At 35.9% G+C, this 26,909-nt stretch overlaps 1 protein-coding gene and 1 pseudogene across 21 annotated transcripts in view; both read left to right on the top strand.

Annotated features, from left to right (window-relative positions):
• The window catches only part of CDKL5 (cyclin dependent kinase like 5), a 216,971-nt gene that overhangs the window by 86,194 nt on the left and 103,868 nt on the right, over positions 1-26,909 (top strand). For all 20 annotated transcript variants that reach the window (XM_077888507.1, XM_077888493.1, XM_077888490.1 and 17 more), the window contains 2 exons: positions 444-667; positions 3,274-3,308. In XM_077888507.1, the coding sequence (XP_077744633.1) occupies positions 604-667; positions 3,274-3,308 (99 nt within the window). In that variant the 5' untranslated portion in view covers positions 444-603. The remainder of the gene's footprint in view (positions 1-443; positions 668-3,273; positions 3,309-26,909) is intronic.
• Positions 20,430-26,703, top strand: LOC144308175 (gap junction alpha-1 protein-like; annotated as a pseudogene). Its single transcript, XR_013374781.1, has 2 exons — positions 20,430-20,604; positions 24,373-26,703. The product of XR_013374781.1 is annotated as a gap junction alpha-1 protein-like (transcript).

The following is a 26,909-nucleotide window of genomic DNA, read 5'->3' as shown; positions in this document are numbered from 1 at the left end:
TAAGAAGCCAAATTCTCATTATCCACAGTGTATTTATTTACTTACTTGCTCAGTCTGAGAACACACATAATTTCATATCTCTGTGTAAAAACAAATATCTAAGTATAGTATTTGTTTATAAATTTTTTTTTTGTCTAAATTTAGATTGAGGAGAGTAGTTAAAACATTGTTCTCAAAAAGTTACCTGGAGTTAATTCTTTTCCCTCTGAATCCCTCTTCCCCTTCAGTGTAGTTATGTTATTCATTTCAAATACAGATAGGTACATTTGTTTTTGTTCATTTTGGGTTCTTCTCTCTAATTATTATTATTATTATTATTATTATTATTATTATTTTTAGTATATGAAACATTAACAGGATTATAAAAGCACTGTACAAAATACAAGGATAGGTTATTAGAGTGCTGAATAAAAAACTTAAGGCTTTTGTGTTTTCTTTTTCAGGGAATCATTTCATACTTCACATTTGAATAAATATGTGAAAATCCCTGTCAACCTGTGAGAATTTCTTCTTTCGACATTTTTGTTCTACTTCACAACTTTCTCAGAAGTTCTTTCTTGATGCCATGTTCTGTGGCTTGCATCAAAAGAGGAGTTTGTCTTCATGAAGATTCCTAACATTGGTAATGTGATGAATAAATTTGAGATCCTTGGGGTTGTAGGTGAAGGTAAGTTTAGTATTCCAAGTTTCTGAGCAATGTGTGTAGTTATGTATATATGGTAATTCATTTTTCATAAGTCTTCTTGATTTCTTCTTTTTAAAAAGATTTTATTTATTTGAGAGAGAGCAAGCAAGAGAGAGCACAAGTCGAGGGGAGGGGCAGAGGGGACAGAGAGAAGCAGACTACCTGCTGAGTGGGGAGCCTGATGTGCGGAGCTCGATATGAGAACCCTGGGATCATGACCTGAGCCGAAGGCAGATGCTTAACTGACTGAGCCAGCCAGGCACCCCTCTGATTTTTCCTTTTTAGTAATTGTTGCTTGACTTAAAGATAACTTTATGGAGATTTTGAGAATGATTCTGTTGACAGGGTATGAATGATTATAATTATGGTTTCTTAGCATGTATTTATTCTTTTAGAAGGGGTAGGGGGCAGAGGGTGAGAGAATCTTAAGCAGGCTTCAGGCCAGTGTGGGGCTTGATCTCACAACCCTGAGATCATGACCTGAGCCAAAATCAAGAGTCAGAGGCTTAACTGACAGCCACCCAGGCACCCCTAGCATTTATATCTTTAAAGCAAATGTTAAAAAAATTTTTACTTTATGAATTTTCAAATAAATTGTGAATTTTAAAAGGAGTTTTAAAGATATACCTATGTGAACAGCAAAGCTGTTCTAGATTTTAATATTAAGTATTTAAATCATTTAAAAATAAATACAATTAAAATACAGTCTGGGATGACTGGGTGGCACCATGGTTTCTGCTCAGGTCATAATCTCAAGTTATGTGTTGTGCCATGTGCTGGACATGGAGTCTGCTTGGGATTCTCTCTCCCTTTCTCTCTGCCCCTCCCCTGTGCTCTTGTTCACGCACATGCGTGCTCTCTTCCCCTCTCTCAAATAAATAAATAAATAAATCTTTAAAAAAAAATACAGTCTCTTCATTGGATACTTTAAATTCTGAAGTTGAAACCATATAAAAAGAATGGATCCCCTACCAAAAAAAAAAAGAATGGATCCTTTTTCATCAGTCACCCTCTTTTCCTTTTTTTCATTGATACTAATTATGTAAATAAAATTGATTCTTTTTTTTTAAATGAAATTCATTCTTGATGTCTTACCTACTCTGTTTTATATAGCTGCTTTTTTGTTTGTTTGTTTTTCCCCAAAAGTATTATAATTACAGACTAATGCAATAAAGGTACTGACTGGAGCGGGTGAGCTCATAGGGTATAATAGTGTTGTAATGCTTCAAATTCTTGGCCTAAGTTTTTCTGGATCACAACTTTGATTTTCTTAGTATACCTGTAGTGGATCATCTTCTCAGGAATTGGCTCAGATTAATTAAACTACTAGACTGTTCTATAAATCAGAAAATTTCCGTTTCAGTTATAGTTGGAACTACCATTGCTATGTATTTTTTCCTTATAAACTACCTCAGATGCTTTCTGGCTAGGAAATACATATATATTAAGGAAATTAAAAATTGTGTAGTAAACTCTACATTCCTGTAGCCTGGGCAGTGTATTTTCACTCCATAGAAAAACTGGCATGGGCTGTTAAATTGTAATTGAAGGATTACCTGGTGATTATGGAGTTAAGTTAGATGGTGGTAGTAGCTGATTACATCTCGACTATGATAATAAGATTCATCGATCTCCACCAAAGTGAGGGAGACTTATTCTGATTCTCCAGATTCTGTTCAAGACACATTTCCCAATTTCATCTCTCTGAAGTTCCCTTGTCATAGATGTATGCAGACTTTGCCTGTCTGTTAATTTTCTTGACATCTCTACAAACCTCAAGTTATTATACATTACATTTTGATTCTGCTAATTAGGTTGTCACAATATAACTCTAACCTCTCAGTTTCCTGGGTATCTTGCTGTCAACTTTGTTCTGCCTCTAAAGAAGTAGTTTTTTGGCTAGATAAGAGGATAAGTAACCCAAACTGTAGTAACAAATCTCATCAAAGTATACCAAAAAAAGTGGAAGTGCTTAGCTATAAGTGGCCAGAGAACCTTGGACTACTTATGATCTGTGCTGAGTCTTTATTTATGGCAAAAATATAGCAACTCCTACTAGTTATTAATTGGGATGCGTAGGCCTATACTATCTTACCAGTCAGGAAAGACATTCTGTCTTCTAGGATTGAGAACATATTTGGTAGGCTTGGTACCTGAGCTTTCTACTGGGAAACACTAAGCCTTTAAATTTTAAATTTTCTACAATCTTTTGAGTTTATTTTCATTTACTCTTAAAGTTCTTATGTTTAAATTTTATCTCCAGAAATTTTAAGCTTGTATTTAAAATGTCTCCAATGAAGTTTTCTTTAAAAAGAGAAACATTTAAAAATACTTGTTAGGCAAATGAATTGCTTATGCTCTTGTTCTATAAAAAATACATATACTAAATATCCACATTCTATTTATATGTGGCTCATTGCATTATCACTGCAGAGTATTGTCATTTTAGGAATCATTATTATAACATATACTGATAGCCAATATAATCGAACTTTTATTTCTCTAAATGAAATAAATACATAAAAAACACATAAATAAAAACACAGTTTATATATGTGCCCCTAATTGTTTCTTTCTTTTTATTGTAGGAGCCTATGGAGTTGTACTTAAATGCAGACACAAGGCAAGTACATGGTTTTTGAAAAGAAAATAATGTATATGTTTAACTGTTTAGAAACTAATGTATTGTTCTGTGCATATGGGTGTTTAAAATTAAAACTGTCTGGCTATGATAATGATGTTTAGTGAAGTAGAACAAACATGTGAACCCAGAAAAAGACTACTTTTGGATAAACTTTGTCATGATTAGGTAGTCATTAATTATTTGCAATCATAGGCTATTTTTTTCTCAACTGACCTATGTATATAAGTGAACAGCTTCCTAATTGGAAGAGAGAAAAGGTGATAGAGAAGAAATCAAGGTAGTGACAGATTTATGTTCAAGTACTTTTGAGCAAGAAGGAGTTTCACTCAGTCATTATTTTTCACATAGATCCAATAACTTACATTATTTGGTAGATCTGAAACCAGATTTTGAAAGGTAGTGGATAGGTATTTGCTTATGAAATAGGTCTTCAGATAATAGTGTATGATTATCATTACTGGTTGTAGTTAATCACCCTTGAATAGCCTTGAAATGGATCTTACTATTTAGATTATTGGACTGTTATACTAATCATCAATTATTTAGGGAAGTTTTTTCAGATTTCCCATAGCTGTTGCTCAGTGGTAAGCATGTTTTACTCAGAAACTAACTTTAATGTGGCAAGTGTTGCAGCTGTAACAATTTTAAATGTTAGGTTAAATATCTTTCTGTTATGGTATATATACCTAGTCTGAGTATTAGTATCTGGTCTCATGCTATTTTGTGTATAATTTTATTATTAAAGTTTTTTGTGATATTTTCTACTGGAATAATTTATGTCTGAGATGAATTTAGAAATTTAGCCCAAGTCATAATTTAAACTCTGAAAAGTATCTATCATAACATATATGTATGTGTGTTTATGCATAAATAAAGAGGATACCGTTTTTGTTTATTTTTTCTTAACTCTTGCACAAAAATGGTATGTTTTGGATCTAAGGCTTCATGACAGTTGATGTATTTTTGGATTTTAGGTCATAAATCTCCTAATGAATTTTCTATTCTTGAAATTGGGTGTTCAAAGTATCTTATATTGGTAATAATTATCTGAAGATCTCTGCCAGTAAATCCACAAAAATGGTTTGAATACTGGGGTTCTTGATCTAGGATAATTAAGAATTTAAAATAGTATACATAAAATAAATTTAGCATCTTGGATACCTTGTTAAGAAATATTACTGCAGTTGGAAATTAAACAAATGGAAAGCCCTCTAATGAATTGCTATACTGTTAATGAATTGCCTTGAGTTATAATAAATTTCTGAAGCTTAAAAAAATAAAATTCCTTGGTGGATACTACTCGGGGGAAATAGGTTGTTAGTTTCCAAGTTAAATTTGATTCTTTCAGTGAACGCAATACTTCCTTTTATACCATGACTCTGTTTATGCAGCATAAGTGGATGCTTAAGTTCTTAATCTATGTTTCTTTCTTTTTTTTCTTTTCTTTTCTTTTCTCTTTTTTTCTTTTCTCTTTTCTTTTCTTTACTCTCCTTTTCTTTCTTTTCTTTCTTCTTTTCAAAGATTTTGTTTGTTTATTCATGATTTTGTTTGTTTATTCATGAGAGACACAGACTGAGAGAAAGAGGCAGAGACATAGGCAGAGAGAGAAGCAGGCTCCTCGCAGGGAGCCTGATGTGGGACTCGATCCCGGATCCCAGGATCATGACCTGAGCCAAAGGCAGGCGCCCAACCACTGAGCCACCCAGGGGTCCCGTCTTTTTCTTTTTAAAAGATTTTATTTATTTGAGAGAGAGAGAGAGCACAAGAGAGTGTGTGCACAAGCAGGGGGAGGGGGGGAAGGAGAAGCAGGCTCCCTAAGAGCAGGGAGCCCAATGTGGGCCTTGATCCCAGGACCCTGGGATCATGACTTGAGCTGAAGGCAGATGCTGAACCAACTGAGGTGCCCCCTTAATCTTAACCTTTGAGTTTTGAAGTTGAAAGTTTTCTGATACATAATGCAAATCTTCCAATAGTGTTTTCTCTCAGTCTTGTCATATTTCTTCTATAACTGTTTCCCCATGCTTTTTCTGACCTTATGTAAGCTCTCTTTCTGCAGTTATGTAAAAATGAACTTTATTATTTGAATATATTGTTTTTATCTTTCCATGTGTCTAGTGTGTTTGTGTGTGAAGATATGCTTGTTACCTGTACTTGGTTCTCATAATGCACACTGTTAGTCCCAGCAAGATGGGACTAGAGTGAAAGTAGATGAGAAACAGATATCCCTGCTCTTGAGAAACCAACTCTAAATGTGAACTATGATTCCTAGCACACTTTGCGTTATAAAGACAAATAAACCATAGTTCTCTTGCTCTTGTCTGGCTTATGGTCTGAAGAGGTAGAAAACAGATACTTTAAAAAATAACCCATGAGATTGTTGCAAATGACATTGCATCTAAAAAAATATCTCTTTTTACTGACCTTCACTAAATGAGGGACTTGTAGACCAGCTCTCTAAGTATTGTTGTTTTTCCTTTACATGCGTCTAAAAAGATTTTGCTGGATGAAAAATGTAACACATAAATTAGTGCCTAACCCAGAGTACTATAAAACTCTTTGTAGAATATGCAGCTGTTTAGGCATTAGATTTGTTATAGATATATCCTCTTTTTAGCTAGAATCAGACCTTCGAATCTTTCCTCCATTATCCAAAAAGAGAGAATTTGATTCATCTAAGATTTTACCCTTTGGGATCGAACAAATGTATTAAAATGAAATCTCATGTTATAGTTAAAAATGGATATAATCCTCCCTGTTGTACCTATGATATGTAAAATAATCATACCTATATATTTTGTGTAACTTTTAAAAATTTAATGAAACACAAAAATGTATAAATCAGGTCTGTATGATTATATATGCATAGGTACATGTGATGACTTATGCATCAATTTGATCTCTTTTGGATAAGGTTGGCTGTGGGTGTTTATATAATTAAAGAATTCCTAACACATTATCTATTTGAGCAAGTATGAAAGAAAGCTACTGTTACAATCTGTGTAGTAATTGCAAGAAATTTAGAGGTCATGTTTATAAACAAATGTATCTTGTCTTTTTTTTTTTTTTTGTATCTTGTCTTTTGAGAACACGGCATGGTGTTGGGCTGTTTCATGCCAAAGACAATACTCCTTAATTTTCTGAAACAAATGCTGCACAGTTAAAAAAGAAAAATGCAACTGTACTCTCTTTTCCTCTGTTTATTGTATTTACACACATTGACATATATATATGAAACGTCTTAGCAGTAAGTGTTAAGCTACTTATGGTACCTTAGGACTACTCGCATTTGGAAGAAGTTCTGGTTTGGACCTTTACTCTCCAGATATGTGTTGCTGGTTCTCTTATTATTTACATGTCTGCTTTGAAGTGCTTATGCATATTTTATAGCATGCTTTTCTTTTGCAGAAGCTCAGAGAGGTCATCTTTATAACAAAGCAGGGCAAATGGAAAGTGGTGACATAGGGAGATGTGCTTAGAAGTGGAAAATGGGGGTGGGGATTTGTACAGCCTGACTGAGAGAGATTGGGGGGCAATGCTAATTCATCCTAGGACAGGGAAGTACTGATTCATGTATTTCCTTTGGTTGTGGTTGACATATGAGAAATTTTTGTTTGTTTTGAAGTGGTAGGTGACATATGCTCTTGGGATAACTAATTATACAACGCCATGAAGAATCCAGCATTGGGGTAGAACCAAGAAGTATTTAATAAATAATAAAGTTGACTTAAATTACAGAATCAAAAATGAAGGCTACTGTAGAAAGCTATCATAGAGTATCAGGTTCCTGTGGAAAGATTAGAGATGATCCCAAGGGTTTGTGGTAAACTGAAAAATCATTGCTATTATTTATATGACTGACAAACAAAGGGGAGCTTTGGGGAAGAAATAATGAGTTTGGCTTTCATAAAAAAGAAAGAATAAAATGGCAGCAGAATACCAAACTTGGTAATAAATACCACATACTGAGCATCTAACATATACCAGCTAACTCTGCTAGTTGTTGTCTACTTAATCCTCACAACAGCCCTATTCTTCTACCCATTTTACAGATAAGAAAGTGGAGTCATTAGAGAGGTTATATGTTAGAGCCAAGATTATGCAGCTAAGAAATGGTGGAACTGGCTTTGATATGATGCCAGAAATCACTAACTTGAGCATAACTGTGAAATGTTACGGACCTGTCAAGAGGGAGTGCAGAGCAGAGTTAAGGGCATGTTTAAATAGTCCTACTGAAAGGAGTGGGAAGCAGACCTCTAGAAAGAAAGAGAGATTCTTTAAAATGGTACTCCAACAGTGTAAAAATCCATAAAAACACCATGATGTGCTTGCTTCAGCAGCACATATACTAAAAACACCCATGATGATAAAGATTGAGGGGTGAGAAGATCCATTTCATTTAACATTTTCATTTATTGATGACCCTTTTCAGTGAAATGGTACCTTGAATGCCAAATTGCAAGAAGTTAAGGAGAGAGCAGGTGGTTGAGAAAATCTGTATTGTGCCATTTTTCTCTTTTGAGAGTTGTGAAATTGAGATTAAGAGTAATAGAATAGATGTGATTAAATACTCACTAGTCAGGAATACCCATATTCCTCCCCCCTCGCAAAAGGCTTCTTGCGTTATTATCGCTTATTATGCACGATTTGTCTTTTGTTATAAAGGTTCATTTTTAGCAAGCATTATATATTTTGAATTAGCGATTCCTTTTTTTCTTTTTCAGATTAATTTTGTTTTCCACCAAAAAGCTGAATGATGATTCAGTCACTTTTAAAAAATAAAAAACAACTTTTTAAAAGAAGATACTTGAGGAAAAGTCAATGAACCATCACCAGTTTAACAGATTACTTATAGTCTGCCATCCAAAACCACACAGTTAGTTATTTTCTACTAAAACAAAATAAACTTTCAGTTTTTTTCCACATTAAATGAAACAAGTCTTAAAAATTTTTTTAGGTTTAAGTTTTACATGTGAATTGAGTTCTTAAAACACAAAAGAGATGAATCAATAACGACAAACAATATATAGGATTAATTATATTATTTTCTTTGTCATTACTTTCCTCCTTATTTAGATATAAGTAGGATGTGGGTTCCTGGTTCTTGTGTACAAAATTTCTAGCATTTGAAGAAAATTAGAGAGAGGCTTGGGTTTTTAATAAAGATTGTAAGCAGTTGGAAATATTTCAGTATAGATTATTTCACCATAATCATTTTTTTAAATAATCACACTTTCCTAAAATGACTTTAATTTACTACAAGTTATGGAGATTACTGAGATGACCATGTTAAACTGGACTTTGGGTCAGGAACAAGGATCATAGGAATTATTAGTGGGGGAAGATATCTTCTGTCAACTCTTAAAGGGGTACTCAGAACCATGGAGATTACTGAGATGACAATGTTAAACTGGACTTTGGGTCAGGAACAAGGATCATAGGAATTATTAGTGGGGGAAGATATCTTCTGTCAACTCTTTTTTTTTTTTTTTTAAATTATTTATTTATTTATTTATTTATTTATTTATTTATTTATTTATGATAGTCACACAGAGAGAGAGAGGCAGAGACACAGGCAGAGGGAGAAGCAGGCTCCATGCACCAGGAGTCCGATGTGGGATTCGATCCCGGGTCTTCAGGATCGCGCCCTGGGCCAAGGGCAAGCGCCAAACCGCTGCACCACCCAGGGATCCCTCTTCTGTCAACTCTTAAAGGGGTACTCAAAGAACCAAGAGAGAGGTGGTTTCCTCTCTTGGTCTATTTTTTCTTGCTGATCCAATTAATTGTAGAACAGTTTCTGGAACACTACAAAGGTCTTATCAAAATCATGCTTTGTATTATAATATTTTGTATTTCAGATTCTACTAGTCTTTTGATACAGGGCCAACTACCTATGTTTCTGTTGTCTTGTTATCAATAAAAGAAATAATGGCTCATGTATCAATTAACAGGCGAGTCTAACTTCTTCAGGGAACTAAAAGAATTTTTGGGCTTTTATCATCTTCATTGTTACCATTATTATCATTATCCTGATCTAGATTTGTTTTGTTTGTTAGGTTTTTAGTTAATGGGATAAAGAAATGATCATGTTAGAACTGTCTGGTACTAACTACATGTATTGTCTACACAGAAGACTTTACCTTGTTCATCCTTCTCACAGTGACTCAATTCCTAAATGATTTGTCCATCCCTTCCCCACATACTCCACTACCCCCAACTAGAGGATGAGTTGGCAGGGGCACTAGATGGACTTGGAAGTTTTCTTTTTTGCTAATCATGAAAACATGATGTTCAAAGAAAAGAACATTCTATACCTTCTTCAGATGAATAATTTCATTAGTCTCTGATAAATGTCTGTGCTTAAGGGATTTACACTAGCTCTTTAATGCAAATTCTTTTTAAAACTTCAGGAGCAAAAATGAAAGCAAATCATTTTTTTTTAAAACACAGGCCTGAATTATGTATTCACTGGTAATACAAGAAAAGCAACTGATCAACAAATGCCCATATGGTGGGTACTTTGAAGTAGTTAAGCATAACTATCAGTTGTTGAAAACAGTAACTGGAAAGTAGTACAGTCATCTATTTCTATCTAAATGATAATATCATCCTGAAATACTCTTAAAAGCTATAGTTTATATTCTATAATGCTTTTGAGCTTTACTCTTTTCTAAGTTAAAGATTTTTTTTCATATGTTAAAACCTTTTGATTTTAAAATATCAAAAAAAAATTTTTTTGTACCTTCTGTACTTAAAGCAGTGCACCAATTCAACCAAATATCTGCTTAAGAAAAATCTTTTGAGTGCTCACAAAATATCAGGTACTCTGCCTGACACTGGTTCTGTAGAAGTCAATAAGTAATTCCTATTTTTAAGAAATTTAGTCTAGCATCTATAAATCAAAAAATATAAGATCGTGTTCTCTCCCCTCCCCTTAAGGAAGCTTAACATATAGCTTGGTAGAGGTAAATTTGAGAGAAGATTATAGTTAAATGATGTGAAACCTTCTTTCCCATTTTTTTCAATAAATTATTCATGAAAGCCTACATAGGAAAAAAATCATGTCAGTAATAAAAGAAAAAAAGATAAGTATTTCCTAGAATCCCATAAAAGGACTACCATAAAGACGGAAATAAATTAGGAAGTAGTGCCATTAATTGAGGACAGTTGAATGAAAATGGTATAAAGTGGGAAATTTGTTTGCTTCTGAGTGTCAGAGGGCCCAGAACCCTTGGGGGTGGAGTATTGATATTGATGACTGTAGAACCTTCCCTACGTGGCACAACTGAAAACTTGATCCACATGGTTCATTCAGGTTGTTTCCCTTAACACCACTGTATTTGGATGGGCAGGAGAGCCTCCCTGACAGTGTAGATCTGGAGTTGGCAAACTTCCAAATGTGGCTCACAATTTTATAAATAAAATTTTATTGGAATATAGCCATATTCATCCATTTCTGTATTTTCTGTGGATACTTTGTACTAAAATGACAATAGTCCAGTAGTCGTGACGGAGACTATATGACATACAAAGCCTAAAATATTTGTTATGTGGCCTTTAACAGAGAAAATTTGCTGACTCCTAATGTTGAACAAGCTCTAACAAGGAAATTTCTGTGGAAACAGCATAGTGGCCTCAGTGGGTCATTGGTCTCAATTTCTATTTGTCTCTTTTGCCCTTGGAACTCTTGGAGTCTGAGGAATAGAGTTAATAAAAGTGTGGGACTTACACTGAAAATTGCTTTTCTCTAGAGCTGGGCTAGGATAAATCGTTTCAATGGCTGGGTAGGAAATTCTGTATTGGTTACCTCTTTCACATATCAACTGTCACAGAAATGGACTTTGCCAGGGACTGGGCATACAGAGACACATACCGCCTATTTGCCCTGACTGTGTCCTGTCACTGGCCTGAATAACTCTTTTCAGCCAAAGGTGAATACAAAGTGGGGCACCTGGGTAGCTCAGTCAGTTAAGCATCTGCCTTCAGCTCAGATCATGGTCCTGGGGTCCTGAGATTGAGCCTCAAATCGGGTTCTCTGCTCAGGGAGTCTGCTTCTCCCTCTCCCTCTCCCCCTCCCCCTAGCTCATATTCTCTCTCTCTCTCTCTCAAAATAAAGTCTTAAAAAAAAAACCCGATGAGTACAAAGAATAAAACAATCTTCATTGAGACTATAAAAGAATACTTGCATTCAAGAGGAGATTCTTTCAATATGAACAGTGAAAGTCTTTGGAGACTAAAAATTTCAGATATCTTCTGAATATAATTCAGGTGAACATAAATGAGAAATTAAGAAATAGTAATAATTTCTATTCTAAGTACCTTTTGACTTCTAGGCATCATGTTAGGTGCTTTATTTTCATTAGTCTAAATTTTTATAACAACTATAAGTACAGATTACCTTCTTTTTACCTGGGGGAAACTATTGCTCAGATAGGTTAATTTCCTGAAGTCTTTACAAGTTAGTAAGTGGTAGACCCAGGAGTTAAGTCACATTTTAGGCCCCTTAAAGAAAAAAAAAAAAGATTCAGGTAAAATTGACATAACATACAATTAATTTTATTTTTTTTAATATTTATTTTAGAGAGAAAGTGAGCAAGGAGGAGCAAAGGGAGAGGGACAGGCAGACTGCACATAGAGACTGATGTGGGGTTCGATCTCAGAACTCTGAGATCCTTACCTGAGCCAAAATCAAGATTTAGTCGCTCAACTGACTGAGCCACCCACGTGCCCTCAAATCAGTCATTTTATTTATTTTATTTTTAGAAGATTTTATTTATTCATTCATGAGAGACACAGAGAGAGAGAGAGAAAGAGGCAGAGACACAGGCAGAGGGAGAAGCAGGCTCCATACAGGGAGCCCGATGTGGGACTCGATCCCAGAACTCCAGGATCACACCCTGGGCAGAAGGTAGTTGCTCAACCACTGAGTCACCCAGGCGTCCCTCCAAATCAGTCATTTTAAAGTGCACAACTCAGTGTTTACACTCACACTCAGTGTTTACAGTGTTGCACAGTCACTACCTCTGTCAAGGTATAAAATGTTTTCATGACCTCAATAGAAAACCTCACCCATTAAGCACCTACTCCCCATGTCTCCTCCTCTGTATCCCTGGCAACCATCAATCTACTTTCTGTCTCTATAGATTTACCTATTTTGGATCCCATTTCATATAATGGGATCATATACAATGTATGACCTTTGCAGTTTGCCTTCCTTCATTTAGCATAGTATTTTTGAGATTCATCCATATTGCAGCATATATCAGTCCTTCATTCCTTTTTATGACTGATTAATATTCCATTGTATGAATATATCACATTTTGTTTATCCATTCATCTGTCAGCGGATATGTGGGTTGTTTTTCACCTTCCATGTTCTGGCTACTGTGAACAGTGCTGCTGTGAACTTTTGTGTAAAAGAGTTCCTGTTTGCAGTTCTTTGTGGGTTTATACCTAAGAGTGGAAGTGATAGGTAATGTGGGAGTTCTGTGTTCAACTTTCCAAGGAAACGAAAAACTTTTTCCACAGCAGCTGCACCACTTTACATTCCCGCCAGCAATGTGCAAAGGTTCCAATTTCTCCATATCCTTGCTAATAACTTGTTTCCTTATTTTTGTTGTTGTTGTGACCATCCTAGTGACGTAAAGTGGTAGCCTATTGTGCATTTGATTTGTATGTCCGTAATGATAGTGATGTTGAGCATCTTTTTTTGTGCTTGTTGATCATTTGCATATCTTCTTTGGAAAAATATCTATTTAAATCCTTTGCCCGATTTTTAAAGTTTAAATTCTAGTTAGAAACCACATATTGTGTGGTTTTGGGAGTAGAATTTAGTGCTTTATGATTTACATTTGATGCCCATTGCTCATCCCAGCATGTACCCTCTTTAATACTCATCATCCATTTAGCCATACTGCCTCTTTTTTTATTTTAAAAGATTTTACTTATTTATTCATGAGAAACACACAGAGAGAGGCAGAGATATAGGCAGAGGGAGAAGCAGGCTCCCTATGGGGAGCCTGAATCAGGATTCGATCCCAGGACACTGGGATCATGACCCGAGCCAAAGACAGAGGCTCAACCACTGAGCCACCCAGGTGCCCCACCCTGCCCACCTTTTGAGTTGTTGGTATTATTAAGTTGCAAGAGTTCTTTATATATTTTGGATAAAAGTCCTTTATCAGATATATGGTTTGCAAATATTTTTTCCTCATTTTGTGGGTTGTTCACTTTCTTAATAACGTGTCTTTTGCATAAAAGTTTTTAATTTTGATAAAATCTAGTTTATCTCTTTTTTTCCTCTGTTGCTTGTGTTTTTGAAACTACTGCCAAATCCAAGGTCATGATGGTTTATGACAAATCCAAGGTCATGATGGTTTATGCCTTTAAAAATTAATAGTTTGAAAAAAATAGTTTGATTTTAGCTCTTTATTTAGGTGGTTAATTCATTTTGAGTTAATTTTTATATGTAATATGAGATAGGGGTCCACCTTCATTCTTTTGGATGTAGATATCCAATTTTCCCACCATTTGTTGAGGAGACAGTTTTCTTCCTTTTCATTGGTGATGTCACCCTTGTTGAAAATAAATTGACCATCACTGTATGGGTTTATTTTCAGACTCTCAATTTTATGCCGTTGGTCTATACGTCTGTCCTTATGCCAGTCCATACAACTTCAAAGATTTTATTTACTTTTTATAGAGAGAGAGAGAGAGCACAAGCACAGGCGAGGGGCAGAGGGAGAGGGAGAAGCATGCTCCCCGCTGAACAGGGAACCTGACTCAGGGCTCTATCCCAGGACTTCATGATCATGACCTGATCCGAAGGCAAATGCTTAAGTGATTGAGCCACCCAGCCTCCAATTTTCTTCCTCACCCCTAAAAGAAACTGCAGCAATTAAGCAAGAACTCCCCCATTCCCCTTTGCCACCAGCAACTTTTGATCTACTTTCTGTCTCTACAGTTTTGTCTATTTTATATATTTCATATACATGGAATAATACAGTATTTATGTCTGGCTTCTATTAGTGTAGAGTTTTTATGGTTCATTCATGTTGCATGTATCAGAGCTTCATTCCTTTTTATAGCTGAATAATATTCTCTTGTATACATATACCACATTTTGTTTACCCATTCATTTGTTGATGGACACTTGAATTGCTTCTACTTTTGGCTAATGTGAATAATGCTGCTATGAACATTCACATACAAATATTTTGAGTCCTTGCTCTTAATTCTTTTGTATATATACCTGGAGTAGAATTGCTGGGTCATATGGTAATTATGTGTTTAACAATTTGTGGACTACTGGCTATTACTGTGTTTTGATTTTTTAACCTGCAACTTTGCTGAATTCATTTGTTCTAATATATGGATTCTTTAGGATGGATGGATATATATATATATATATATATATATCATCTATATGAGAATAGTTTTATTTCTTCCTTTTTAATTTGGATACCTTTTATTTCTTTGTGTTGCCCAGTTGTTCTGGCTAAAACTTCTAGTATAATGTTATTAAGTGGTGAAAGTGGGCGTCTTTTTCTTGCTCCTGATCTTGGGGAGAAGCCTTTCAGTCTTTTACCACTGACTCTGCATGATGTTAGCTGTAGTTTTTCATAAATGCCCTTTATCAGGTTGAGGAAGTTGCCTTCTATTTGTCATCTGCTTGTCTATCATGGATATGGTGTGTGGGATAAGGTAGGTGGGCAGTTTAAAATGCATACCGCACTCATATCACAAAGTAGCTACTTCCTTTATCAAGTCTTTCCTTGGTTGCAGAATTCTAGAAAAGTTGATCCTAGCACTTTTTCCAGCTTATTATTTATTTCTTTGGAAGGATAGAGTCCCGGATTTCCCTATTTTGCCATTTCAGTGACATCAGTCTGCAGATAAGTGGTTTGCACATATTTTCTCCCAGTCTGTGGCATGTCTTTTTGTTAACAGTGACTTTATTTATTTATTTTGAAAAAGATTTTATTTATTTATTCATGAGAGGCAGAGAGAGAGAGAGAGAGAGGCAGGCAGAGACACAGGCAGAGGGAGAAGCAGGCTCCATGCAGGGAGCCCGATGCGGGACTCGATCCCGGCACTCCAGGATCACGCCTTGGGCCAAAGGCAAGCGCCAAACCGCTGAGCCACCCAGGGATCCCCTTGTTTATTTTTAAAAAAGATTTTATTTTTTTTTGAGAGAGAGAGCAAGAGAGCAAGCGCAAGTGGGGCAGAGAGGCAGATGGAGAGGGAGAAGCAGACTCCCTGATGAGCAGGGAGCCTGATGCATGAAGCGGGGCCCTGATGCGGAACTTGATCCCAGGACCCTGGGATCATGACCTGAGCCCAAGGCAGATGCTTAACCGACTGAACCACCCACGTGCCCCTATTAACAGTGACTTTAGCAGACCAGAAAATTTTAATGACGTCCAACGTACCAGTTTTTTTCATGGATTGTCTTTTTGATATTGTATCTAAAAACTCATCACCAAAGTCCATAGTTACCTAGATTTTTTAGGCTATCTTTTAGAAGTTTCGTTATTTTGTATCTAGGTCTGTGATCCACTTTTGAGTTAGTTTTTATGAAACTTAAAAGGTTTATATCTAGATTTTTTTTTTTTTTTTTTGCATATGGATGTCCAGTACCATTTGTTGAAAAGACCTTTCCCCCCTATTGGATTGCCTCTGCTTCTTTGTCAGAGATCAGCTGTGTTTGAGTCTATTTTTGGGCTCTGTTCTGTTCCAGAAAACAGCTTACTGGGATTGGGATCTCATTGAATCTATAGGTCAAGTTGAGAAGAATTGACATCTTAATATGAGTTATCTAATTCTTGAATGCAGAATATCTCTCCATTTATTGAAATCTTTGATTTCTTTAAACATAACTATATAGATTTTTGCATACAGATCTTGGAAACATTGTGTTAGATTTATACTTCAGTACTTTATTGTGTGTGTGATAATGTAAATGGTATTGTTTTAAATTTTCATTTCCAATTATTCATTGATTTTTGTATAGTACCCTTGTAAATTGTGACCTAGATAGAATTATTAGTTCCAGGAATTTTTCATTGTAGGTTTTTTGGTATATTCTTCATGGACAATTCTATCATCTGTGAACAAAACAGTTTATTTTTTCTTTCCCAATCTATATTCCTTTTATTTCCTTTTCTTGTCTTACTGTATTAGTTATGACTTCCAGTAAAATGTTGAATAAAAGTGGTGAGAGGGATCATCCTTATCTTGTTCCTGAGCTTAGTGGGAAGGTATGCAGTTTCTTACAATTAGGAATGATACTAACTGTAGGTGTTTTGTAGATATTCTTTATTAAGTTGAGGAAGTTCTGTCTATTCCTAGATTACTAAAAGATTTTTAATGAATCGGTGTTGGTTTTGTCAGTGCTTTTCTGCATCAATTGATATGTCATGATACAGTATTTCTATTTTAGAAATAGATTACATGATAGATTACATTAATTGATTTTAGAATTTTGAACCAGCCTTGCACACCTGGGACAAGTCCCATATTGTCATGGTGTTTCATTCTTTTTATACATTGCTGTACTTACTTTGCTAATATTTGTTGAGGATTTCTCCATCTTTGTTCATGAGCGATATTTATCTGTAGTTTACCTTTCTTTTAATGATTTTATCTGGTGTTGGTATTAAGGTAATACTGGCCTCATAGAATGAGTTAAGAATTGTTCTTCCATTTCTGGGAAGAAGAGATTTTTCTGGAAGAGATTGTAGAGAATTGGTGTAATCTCTCATTAAATGTTTAAGAGAAGTCACCAGTGAAATACTCTGGGTATGGGACTTTTTGTTTTATAAGACTGTTATTGATTTTTCTTCTGTACATATAGGCCTATTCAGATTATCTATTATTCCTTGCGTACGTTTTGATAGTTTGTATCTTTCAAGGAATTAGTCCATTTACCTAAGTTACCATATTTATAGGCATAGATTTATTCATAATATTCCTTTATTTATTTATTTTTTAAAGATTTTATTTATTTATGAGACACAGAGAGAGAGAGAGAGAGGCAGGCAGAGACATAGGCAGAGGGAGAAGTAGGCTTCATGCAGAGAGCCTGATGTGGGACTTGACCCCGGGATCACTCCCTGAGCCAAAGGCAGACGCTCAACCGCTGAGCTACCCAGGCAACCCGATAATATGCCTTTATTTTCCTTTTAATGTCTGTATGATTGGTAGTGCTGACTCTTCTTTCAGTTCCAATATTAATAATTTATGTTTTTTCTTTTTCTTGGTTAGCCTGGCTAGAGGTTTATCAATTTTACTGATCTTTTAAAAGAACCAGCTTTTGTTTTCATTGATTCCCCTCTCTCCCCCACCCCCGGCCGTGAGTTCCTGTGTTCAATTTCATTGATTAGTTCTATAATTTTTATTATTCTTCCTGTTTTAGGCTTATCTCTCTTTGTCTTATTTTCTAAGATAGAAGCTTAGTTACTGATTTTATTTTTTATTTATTTATTTATTTTATTTATTTATTTATTATTTTTTTTTATTTAAATTTACTTTTTTTGGTTAATCATTTTAGGTCTGTTTTCTAATGTGTATATTCTATGCTATAAACTTTTTTTCTATACATTGCTTTTACTACATCACACAATTTTTTTTTAAAAAATTTTATTTATTTATTCATGAGAGACACACAGAGAGAGAGACAGAGACACAGGCAGAGGGAGAAGCAGGCTTCATGAAGGGAGCCTGATGTGGGACTTGATCCAGGGTCTCCAGGATCATGCCCTGGGCTTAAGGCGGCGCTAAACCGCTGAGCCACCAGAGCTGCCCTACATCACACAATTTTGATTTGTGTTATCACTTTGATTTAGTTCAGAATATTTTCAAATTTCTCAGGATTTCTTCTTTGACCTTTGTGTTAATTTTTTTATTTTTATTTTTTAAAGTAAGCTTTTTGCCCAGTGTGGGGCTTGCATTCATGACTCTGAGATCAAGAGTCACATGCTCCATTTGACTCAGCCAGCTACGCATCCCCGATCTGTGTGATATTTAGAAATGTCTTGCTTAATCTCTAAATATTTTGAGATTTTCCAGCTTTATGTTATTTCTAGTTTAATTCCATTGTGTTGTGAGAGTGTACTTGATTGATTGATTGATTGAGAGCAAGCAGAGGAAGAAGAAGAAAGAGAATCCCAAAGCAGGCTCCATGACCCTGAGATCATGACCTGAACTGAAATCAAGAATTGGATGCTTAACTAACTGAGCCACTTGGGCACCCCATGGGAGTTATATTTTGTATGATCTTTATGCTTTAAAATCTGTTGTGTTTTATGGCCTGGAATTTAGTATCTTAAATTAGAATTTTCCCAATTTTTCCCTCGCATTCCCCTTGTAACATTGCTGTCATTCATTTTACTTTTCTATATGCTATAATCCTTGTTACTTTGAATGGTTATCTATTAATTAATAGGAAAAACATACTTTATTTTGCCTTTATTACTTCTCCACAGTGCTCTTATTTTCTCTAGATCTGACTTTCTGACCTGTATAATTTTCCTTTTCTAAAGAACTTTTTAAAACAGTTCTTACTAGCCTGGTTTACTGCTAAAAAATTCTCTCACTTTTTATTTTTCTGAAAAAGTAACTCTCCTTAACTTTTGAAGGATAATTTCACAGAATACTTTGTAGGTTGGTGGATTTTTTTCCCCCAACACTTTAAATATTTCACTTCATGGCTTCTGAAAAAAGTTGGATGTACTTCGTATCCTTGTTCTCTGTAGGTAAGATATTTCTTCCCTCTGGATGATTTCATGATTTTCTCTTTATGTTTGGTTTTCTGTAGTTTGAATATGATATAGTTTAGGAGTAGTCTTTTTTTTTTTTTATAGTTATCTTGCTTTGTCTGCTCTGAGCTCTTTTGATGTGTGGTTTGGTGCCATTAATTTTGGAAGATTTTGGAAGATTTTTGACCATTATTCCTTCAAATATTTCTTTTCCTTCATCTCATTCTTTTCCTTCTGGTAATCTGGTCATACCTTTTGTAATTGTTCTGTAATTCTAGATACTCTGTTCTGCTTTTTAAAATTTTTGTTTCTCTTTGCATTTAGATATTAGATATTTATTGAAATATCTTTAAATTCACTGATTCTTTCCTTGGCCATGTCCAATCTATTGATAAATCCATTAAAAGCATTATTCGTTTTGTTGTAGTGTTTTTTATTTGTAGTATTCTTAGAATTGTATATGCTTACATTACCCACCTGTACTTACATGTTGTCTACTTTTTCTATTAGAGCTCTTAACTTTAGTAATCATAGTTATTTTAAATTCCCTGTCTGAAATTATTCCTGATAATCCCCAAATCTGTGCCATATCTGAGTCTGGTTCTGATTTGCACTTTGTCTGCTCAGACTGCCTTTTGTCTTCCCTTTTAGCACACTTTTTAATGTTTTTTAAAAGCCAGATAGGATATATCGGGTAATAGGGAACTGAGGTAAATAGGCTGTTAATGTAATGTTTTAGGGTAATTTGGCTTGGGGCTGGGCTATTAAGTATTTGTTGTACTGTAGGTGCCAGAGGCTTCAGTTTCCTCTGGTGTCTGTTTGTTTGTTTGTTTTTCTCCCCTATGGTCTTAGTGCTTTCCTAAGAACTCCTTTTTAAATAGTCTGCTTCTTGCAACTCTTTCCGTTGAAATCCGCCATTACTGTACCAGAATCTGGGTGACTTGGTGGTAGAGTACTAGGTAAGAAGAAGTGTTCTATAATCATAGGACTAAATCTTAAGTCTTTTTGTGGACCTGAGTCCTGGGCTGCAACCCTCAGAAGTATTTTTTAGCCTGTATCTCCCCTTCTTTTTAGGTGAAGCAAGAAGGCTAGAGGGGCTGTAGCTGGTTAATTTCCCCTTTCCTGGGACAACATGTCAGACTGTAGTAAATTTTCCCTTGGAGTTGTTGGCCTTTATTATGGAGAACATTCTAGGTTTATTTCAAAACAGCTGCTTTTTCCCTGGGTGTTTTCAGAATGGCTGTTTCCCTTCCCCTTCCTCAAAAGGGAGAAGATTTTTATTGGATCTTTACCCTGCGCATATTTCAAAAGTGTTACTTTTTTCTTCGCCTTACCCAAAAGGGGAGGAGATCATTCTTGGATCTTCATGTTCAGAACCTGGTGAAGCCCTGGAGGTAAAGCCAGGAGCTTGTGGAAGGCTCTCCTAAGATTGGCTTCCTAAGAGTTCTTACTTGCAAGCCTTTGTCAAAATTACCATTTATTTTCTTCCTAGTGTATTGCTCTAGTGCCTTCTGCTCCAGGTAAGCTGTTCTTGGGTGTGATTCTCTGTATTTGCCTGTCTCTCCACATTTTAGGAGTTCAGTTTGCCTTATGTCTTTAATTCTCTGATAAGCCTAAGGAAAGTTGATTTTCAGTGTTTTTTTTCCTCTTGCTGTAAGGACAAGAGTGACAATATGTAAGCACTTTATTTGTTGGGGCTGAAACCAGAAGTTTTACGTTTACGTTTTAAAATTGGAAATACCTTGTCCAGGGGCAGCCCGGGTGGCTCAGCAGTTTAGCGCCGCCTTCAGCCCAGGGCCTGATCCTGGAGACCTGGGATCGAGTCCCATGTCAGGCTCCCTGCATGGAGCCTGCTTCTCCCTCTGCCTGTGTCTCTGCCTCTTTCTCTCTCTCTGTGTGTGTCTCTCATGAATAAATAAATAAAAATCTTTAAAAAAAAAAAAGGAAATACCTTGTCCAGTTTAAAAATAATTGTTCAGCAAGAGACTTTTAACTTTTCTATGACCTGTTTCCTTAGCCAAGATGACTCATTCTTAGTTATTTTTCATCCCTTTGAATCTCGGATCTGTATATTTTCAAAATGCTTATAGTGAGAACTTTATCAGAACAAAATATTTGAAAAACTTAAGAGCTTCTTATAGTTTTAGAAAATTGCTAATAACTTTACCCTAAATTAACTGGAATCATTGATTTTCTTTTCTCCCCCACAGCACTGTTTTATCGGATACCTTTTAGAATCCATGCTAAAGTAGTTTCGGGGATTATTGTCTTTAACCTTCACTCGTTATTACTTTACCCTACTTGTTTTTGAAAAGGTAACTCAATTTTCTGAGGCATTTTGAAATCTCTGGAGACTAAGCACTGTTTAAATTTGAAAAACTAATGAGAATAAATGCCTCTTATGCTGCCAGTGGTTTATTTTCAATCAACCTTGAAGAATGTATTAATTATAAACTGTAGATCTTGGTGACTTTAGCCTAATAGGATTATTTTCAGAATCTGCATGATGGAGGACATTTTGGCTAAAATGTGTTACTGAAGCAACTGAGAAAGCACAGTATATACTTCAAAGCCTTGTGATTTGATTACTTGCTAAAAAATTGCATTTTGGGAGCCTTCAGTTCTTATCCTTAGATAACAGTTGTAACAAACCTTGGGCGATTGAGACATTGTAAATTGCATTAGCTTTGCCTTCTTTTTTTAGGTTTCATTTTAAGTTTTATTTTTTTTCACTGAATCTATTGTGAGGAATAGCTGTTAAACCAAGAAACAAATTAGTTGAATGGTATTTAGGATTTATTATTGCTGGCAAACTCACATTTAAGAAATATTCTTCTCTTTTAAGTTTCTTAATTGTTTAAAATGAATATCTATCTTTGGGAATTAAAGTTTTTCAGGAGAGAGAATTAAAATATTAACTTATGGGTTTTATCCTAACATACTGAATACATTTTTTTTTTTTTTTTTTTTTTTTTTAGAAATGATGAGGTCCTGCTGTATTAGAAGGATTTGACTGAAAACAATTATTTTTTGCCATGTAATAATCAATTAGTTGTGGTTTGTTTTAAAGTAAGATCTCAGACACCTGGCTGGCTTAGTTGTTGGAACATGTGACTCTTGATCTCAGGATTTTGTGTTTAAGTGCCATGTTGGGTTAATGAGATTATTTAAAAATAAAATCTTCAAAAAATAAAGGAAGATCCATTTGTCTAGCATGATTTGAATTAGAAGCAGAAACCTTTACATAGACTTTTGTTTATAGACATTTCTTACAAAGATATAGGGCTGTCAGGAGGAAATGGAGAAAGAGGAGAAGGTCTTCAGTAGGGCCACAGTTAAAGGTTGTGCCCCATGCTGGCTCCCACCAACCCTGAACAGACTAGAGGTTGGTATCTGTGTTGCTCCTACTGAAACTTAAAAAAAAACAAAAACAAAAACAAAAAACCTCCCACAAAACTGCAAAAAATCTGTTGATATAATAATCTCCTAGAAGTCCACACGAATAAATGCAGTGTATCAATATTTTAGTTTTAACCAAAAAGTTTCCATGTGCTCACATTTCAACTGAGAGAGTGGTTCACATTCAGTAAATAAGTATTTAAGTTAAGGCCTCTCTTGGCTGGATCCTGACTTTGAATTTCTAGGTAAGGAGGGAGTAGTAGCTCCTCTTGTTTTGTTTTTGTTTTTGTCCTGATCTTGCTACTTTATGCCAACTGGGATGGCAGCTACCCTTGCAAATGTCCCTTCAGTCACCACAGCATTCAGGACCGCAGTGCCAGAATTGATCATCTGTTCCTTTCTCTAGGGGAGAGACTCCTATGATCACCCTCATGATTCTTGACATCCTCTTCTACTTTTTGTCATCACTAAAATTCACTGGCTGTTCATTTTAGCATAGAACCATCATCCCTATACTGCTCTGTGCATTCTTTAGTCATATCCTATCTCTTACCCCAACTTTCCAACTGACCCCTAGAGCTCCTGAACTGCCATTAGTAATTTCTCAGCTTCAGTCTTGCCCCAGCACCACAGTATAATCATGCTTTCTGCTTTTGGGTTTCGCTGCTGCCGCCAAGCAGACCCCTGAGGTAGCCTCCTCCAGCACCAGTCTTGGGCTGTGCTATCTCTGCTTGATCCCTGAAACCAGTTTGCCTGCCTTTGAGCTCCCTGAGGACAGTGAGTTCTCTCACCCTCAAAGCTTTGCCCATGCTGGCTTTCATCACAGGTTAATAGTTTTCACACTCTTTGCCTGGCTGACTATACAGACTGATGTGGGTGTCCTTGAGTTAATTTCCGTCAGTACCAATTTTTTTTTTAATTTCTTAGCATTTATTTAAAACTGCAGTTTTCTGTTCACTTAGCCTTTTTCATTGATTCTAAGATGTACATTTCCCCTCACATTTCTGAAATTGAGGCATCTCTTAAAACTGGATGCTTTGATTGCTTTCTGAATGTAGGTAACATAGTGGGTTATCTTATACTCAATTGTGTTTTAGATTTAATAAAATCCTGTACTTTTTTTTTTTTTAAGTAGGCCCCATGAGAGGCTTAGAGCCCAATGGAGAGCTTAAATTCACAACCCTGAGAGCAAGACATCAAGAATCAGACACTTAACTGACTGAGCCACCCAGGCACCCCTAAAATACTGTACTTTTAATGATCTGTTTTCTCTAGTTAATTGTGAGTTGCAAGTACAGGAATCCTGTTTTGCTCCCATAGGGACCAGTGCCCAGTATAGTACCTGGTGACTAGTAAGCCCTGAATAAATAATGCTCAAATGAATATCATTATCTATTTGGTCTTCCACCCCTCTTTTTAAAGTGTCCACACCAACATGGGGTTCAAACTTACAACCCTGAGGTGAAAAGTCGCATGCCTGACTGAACCCGGCAGGCACCCCTATCATTACCTATTTGGGCAATGATGGCCCTAATAATGTTTGAAGATGAATTGGTCACTATATGCATGTGAATATTTAGTTCAGTTTTTGTGTTTCAGTCTTTATCTTTGGAGATTACTTTATTCTAGAATTGAAGGAAACCTTTAGGTGTGTTTATGTTGTTCCATTTATGTAACTTGACCCATTATTGATATATGTACATCCTTATTTAAGAGTATTGGCTCACTATATATGAAAATGAATCCACAAAAAGCTTCGATTGGGTATCAGCAATTGTCTTTGATTAGGAGAAAGAGTGAGGAAGGTACCAAACGGTGTAGCAGACTTTTAAACTTTAGAAAGTTTTGAGTGCTTGAACTTACTTTTTCATTTTACTTCATCCTCCAAGGAGTGCAATCACTTGGTGTGCCTTCTTCACTTCTTTTAAGCGAAAGAAGAGCGAACAGGCAACATGAGTGACTGGAGTGCCTTAGGCCAACTCCTTGACCAGGTTCAAGCTTACTCCACCGCTGGAGGGAAGGTGTGGCTCTCAGTCCTTTTCATTTTCAGAATCCTGCTACTGGAGACAGCGGTTGAGTCAGCCTGGGATGATGAGCAGTTTGCCTTTCATTGTAATACTCGGCAGCCTGGTTGTGAAAATGTCTGCTATGATAAGTCCTTCCCAATCTCTCATGTGCACATCTGGGTCCTGCAGATCATATTTGTGTCCATCCCCTCACTCTTGTACCTAGTGCATATATTCTACATTATGCGCAAGGAAGAGAAGCTGAAACAGAAAGGGGAGGAACTCAGAGCTGCTCAAACCAGTGGTGTCAACATGGAGGTGCATTTGCAGGAGGAAATTGAAATCGAAATCGAAATCAAGAACTTCAGGTTTGACATTGAAAAATACTGTAAGATGAAAATGAGAAGGGGCTTGCTACGAATCTATATCATCAGTGTCTTCTTCAAGGCCGTTTTTGAGGTGGCCTTCCTGCTGATCCAGTGGTACATCTATGGATTCAGCCTGAATGCGGTTTACAGTTGCAAGCGAGACCCCTGCCCACATCAGGTGGACTGCTTCCTCTCTCGCCCCACGGAGAAAAGCACCTTCATTCTCTTCATGCTGGTGGTGTCCTTGGTGTCTCTTGCTTTAAACATCATCGAGTTATTCTATATCTTCTTCAAGACCTTTAAGAAGCATATGAAGCATCCACAGAGTGAGACTTACCATGATACATCTGGTCTGCCAAGCCCCTTCAATGACTCTTTTTTAGTTCTTCCTTTCTCTGCCATGTCCTTTCACAAGGACAAGATGGTTCCTGGAAACCAAAATAGTTCTTCCTACCGCAGTTACAATAAACAAGGAAATGAGCAAAACTGTGCTAAACAGAGTGCATAGCAAGATCTAAGAGGGCAGGCAGGAAGCACCACCACTAACCTGCACACATAGCCTTTTGATTTCCCTGACGATAAGCAGAATTCTGGGGAAATAAAACAACAAAAGTAGCTACTGGGCAGTAGTTATTGTAGACCAGCAGCCGTTCTGTAAAGCCAGCAGTTATGCCAGCAGCAGCCTTAATGACCTGGAGATTTAGATACATGCTTGAAAGCATTATGATTTTGCTCAATTGTTAAAGAGATGGAAGGTACATAAGGAGAGTATATTTTTGTCCCAGATGAGGTGGTACTTAACATCAGTTATGAAGCTTAACAGACCTAAAGGGTTCTTTTGGGGTGTCTGGGATAGTAGAGGAGAGAAGGGGATTAATGGAAGAACATAGTTGGCATTTAAAATGGTTGACTTGAATTTATATTTTAAATAAAAGTTGCTATTAGGTGGTACATTAGTAAGGACTTTTTCTCTCCCATATTTCCTGACAGTGGTTCAGTGTCTATGAAAGAGCAACAGATACTTGTCACATATTGGTACAAACAGATGCACAATCCATGAACGTGGATTTTAAAATAATGGAGGGTTCAAATTTGAGCCTTTCTCATGGATTTTGTGCTGTGGGCCATATGACGTTTACCTAATTCCTACTGTGAAAGTGAAATACTCTTCCCTCCTCCAAATGGCCCCCTTCACCCAGTTTAGCTTATTATGGATACTGGTTTTATTCATTATGATTTTTTTCTTTTGTAGAAAGTTGTCAAGAATGATGTCCTTTTTCTGAAATGTAATCATTGATACTTGAATGATAGACTTTTAGTTCTATAAACAATACTCATTAATGTGAGAAATTTAAATGCTTAGAGCTGGACTATTAAATGTTCTTACATAAATTTTACAGTAACTGATAGTTCTTGGCTTTATTTTACTTAATAAGTCCTATGTAATAAGCATTATTTTAGAACTCATTCTGTTAAGAATTTGGCAGGCAGTCTTTTGGGGTGGCCAGTGTTTTTGATGCTTGTACTAAGATTTTATTTATGCAAGAAAGGTTGAAAAAGGTTTGAGTATTACCCATGTAACTAATGTGTTGGAAATATATACTGAAGAAATCTAACATTTTATTCAAGTGACTTTCTAAAACTCACAGATGGGTGAAAATGCTATAAGCCTCACACTGTGTTCTTGCATGACAGCTACGTAAACAGTTTTGTACACTAAATGGTTTAACATTTCACATTAGACTACTATCATGTTCAGTTTTATTAAATGCAAATGTAGACCAAGTTTATCGTATATTCTAGAGAATGTTCTTTATTTAATAAAGCTTTAAGAGAGTAACCTGCATGTCTGCCTCCTCTGAGAGTTTCTGGCTGCATTCATCTTTCCCAGTCTTTTGAACTCTTTGTTGATACATCTTAGTCTAAGCAAAATCTACTACAGAGTTTTAGAAATGGATTTGCAGTGATTCCATTACAGAAGGTTTTAGTATTAGCATCTTTAATTATATGTAGCAGGGTCACAGATATACCCACTACTTAGATGTGCAAAAA

The sequence above is a fragment of the Canis aureus genome, chromosome X, assembly GCF_053574225.1.
Source record: "Canis aureus isolate CA01 chromosome X, VMU_Caureus_v.1.0, whole genome shotgun sequence".
Lineage (NCBI taxonomy): Eukaryota > Metazoa > Chordata > Mammalia > Carnivora > Canidae > Canis > Canis aureus.
This window is presented reverse-complemented; position numbering and strand designations above follow the sequence as displayed.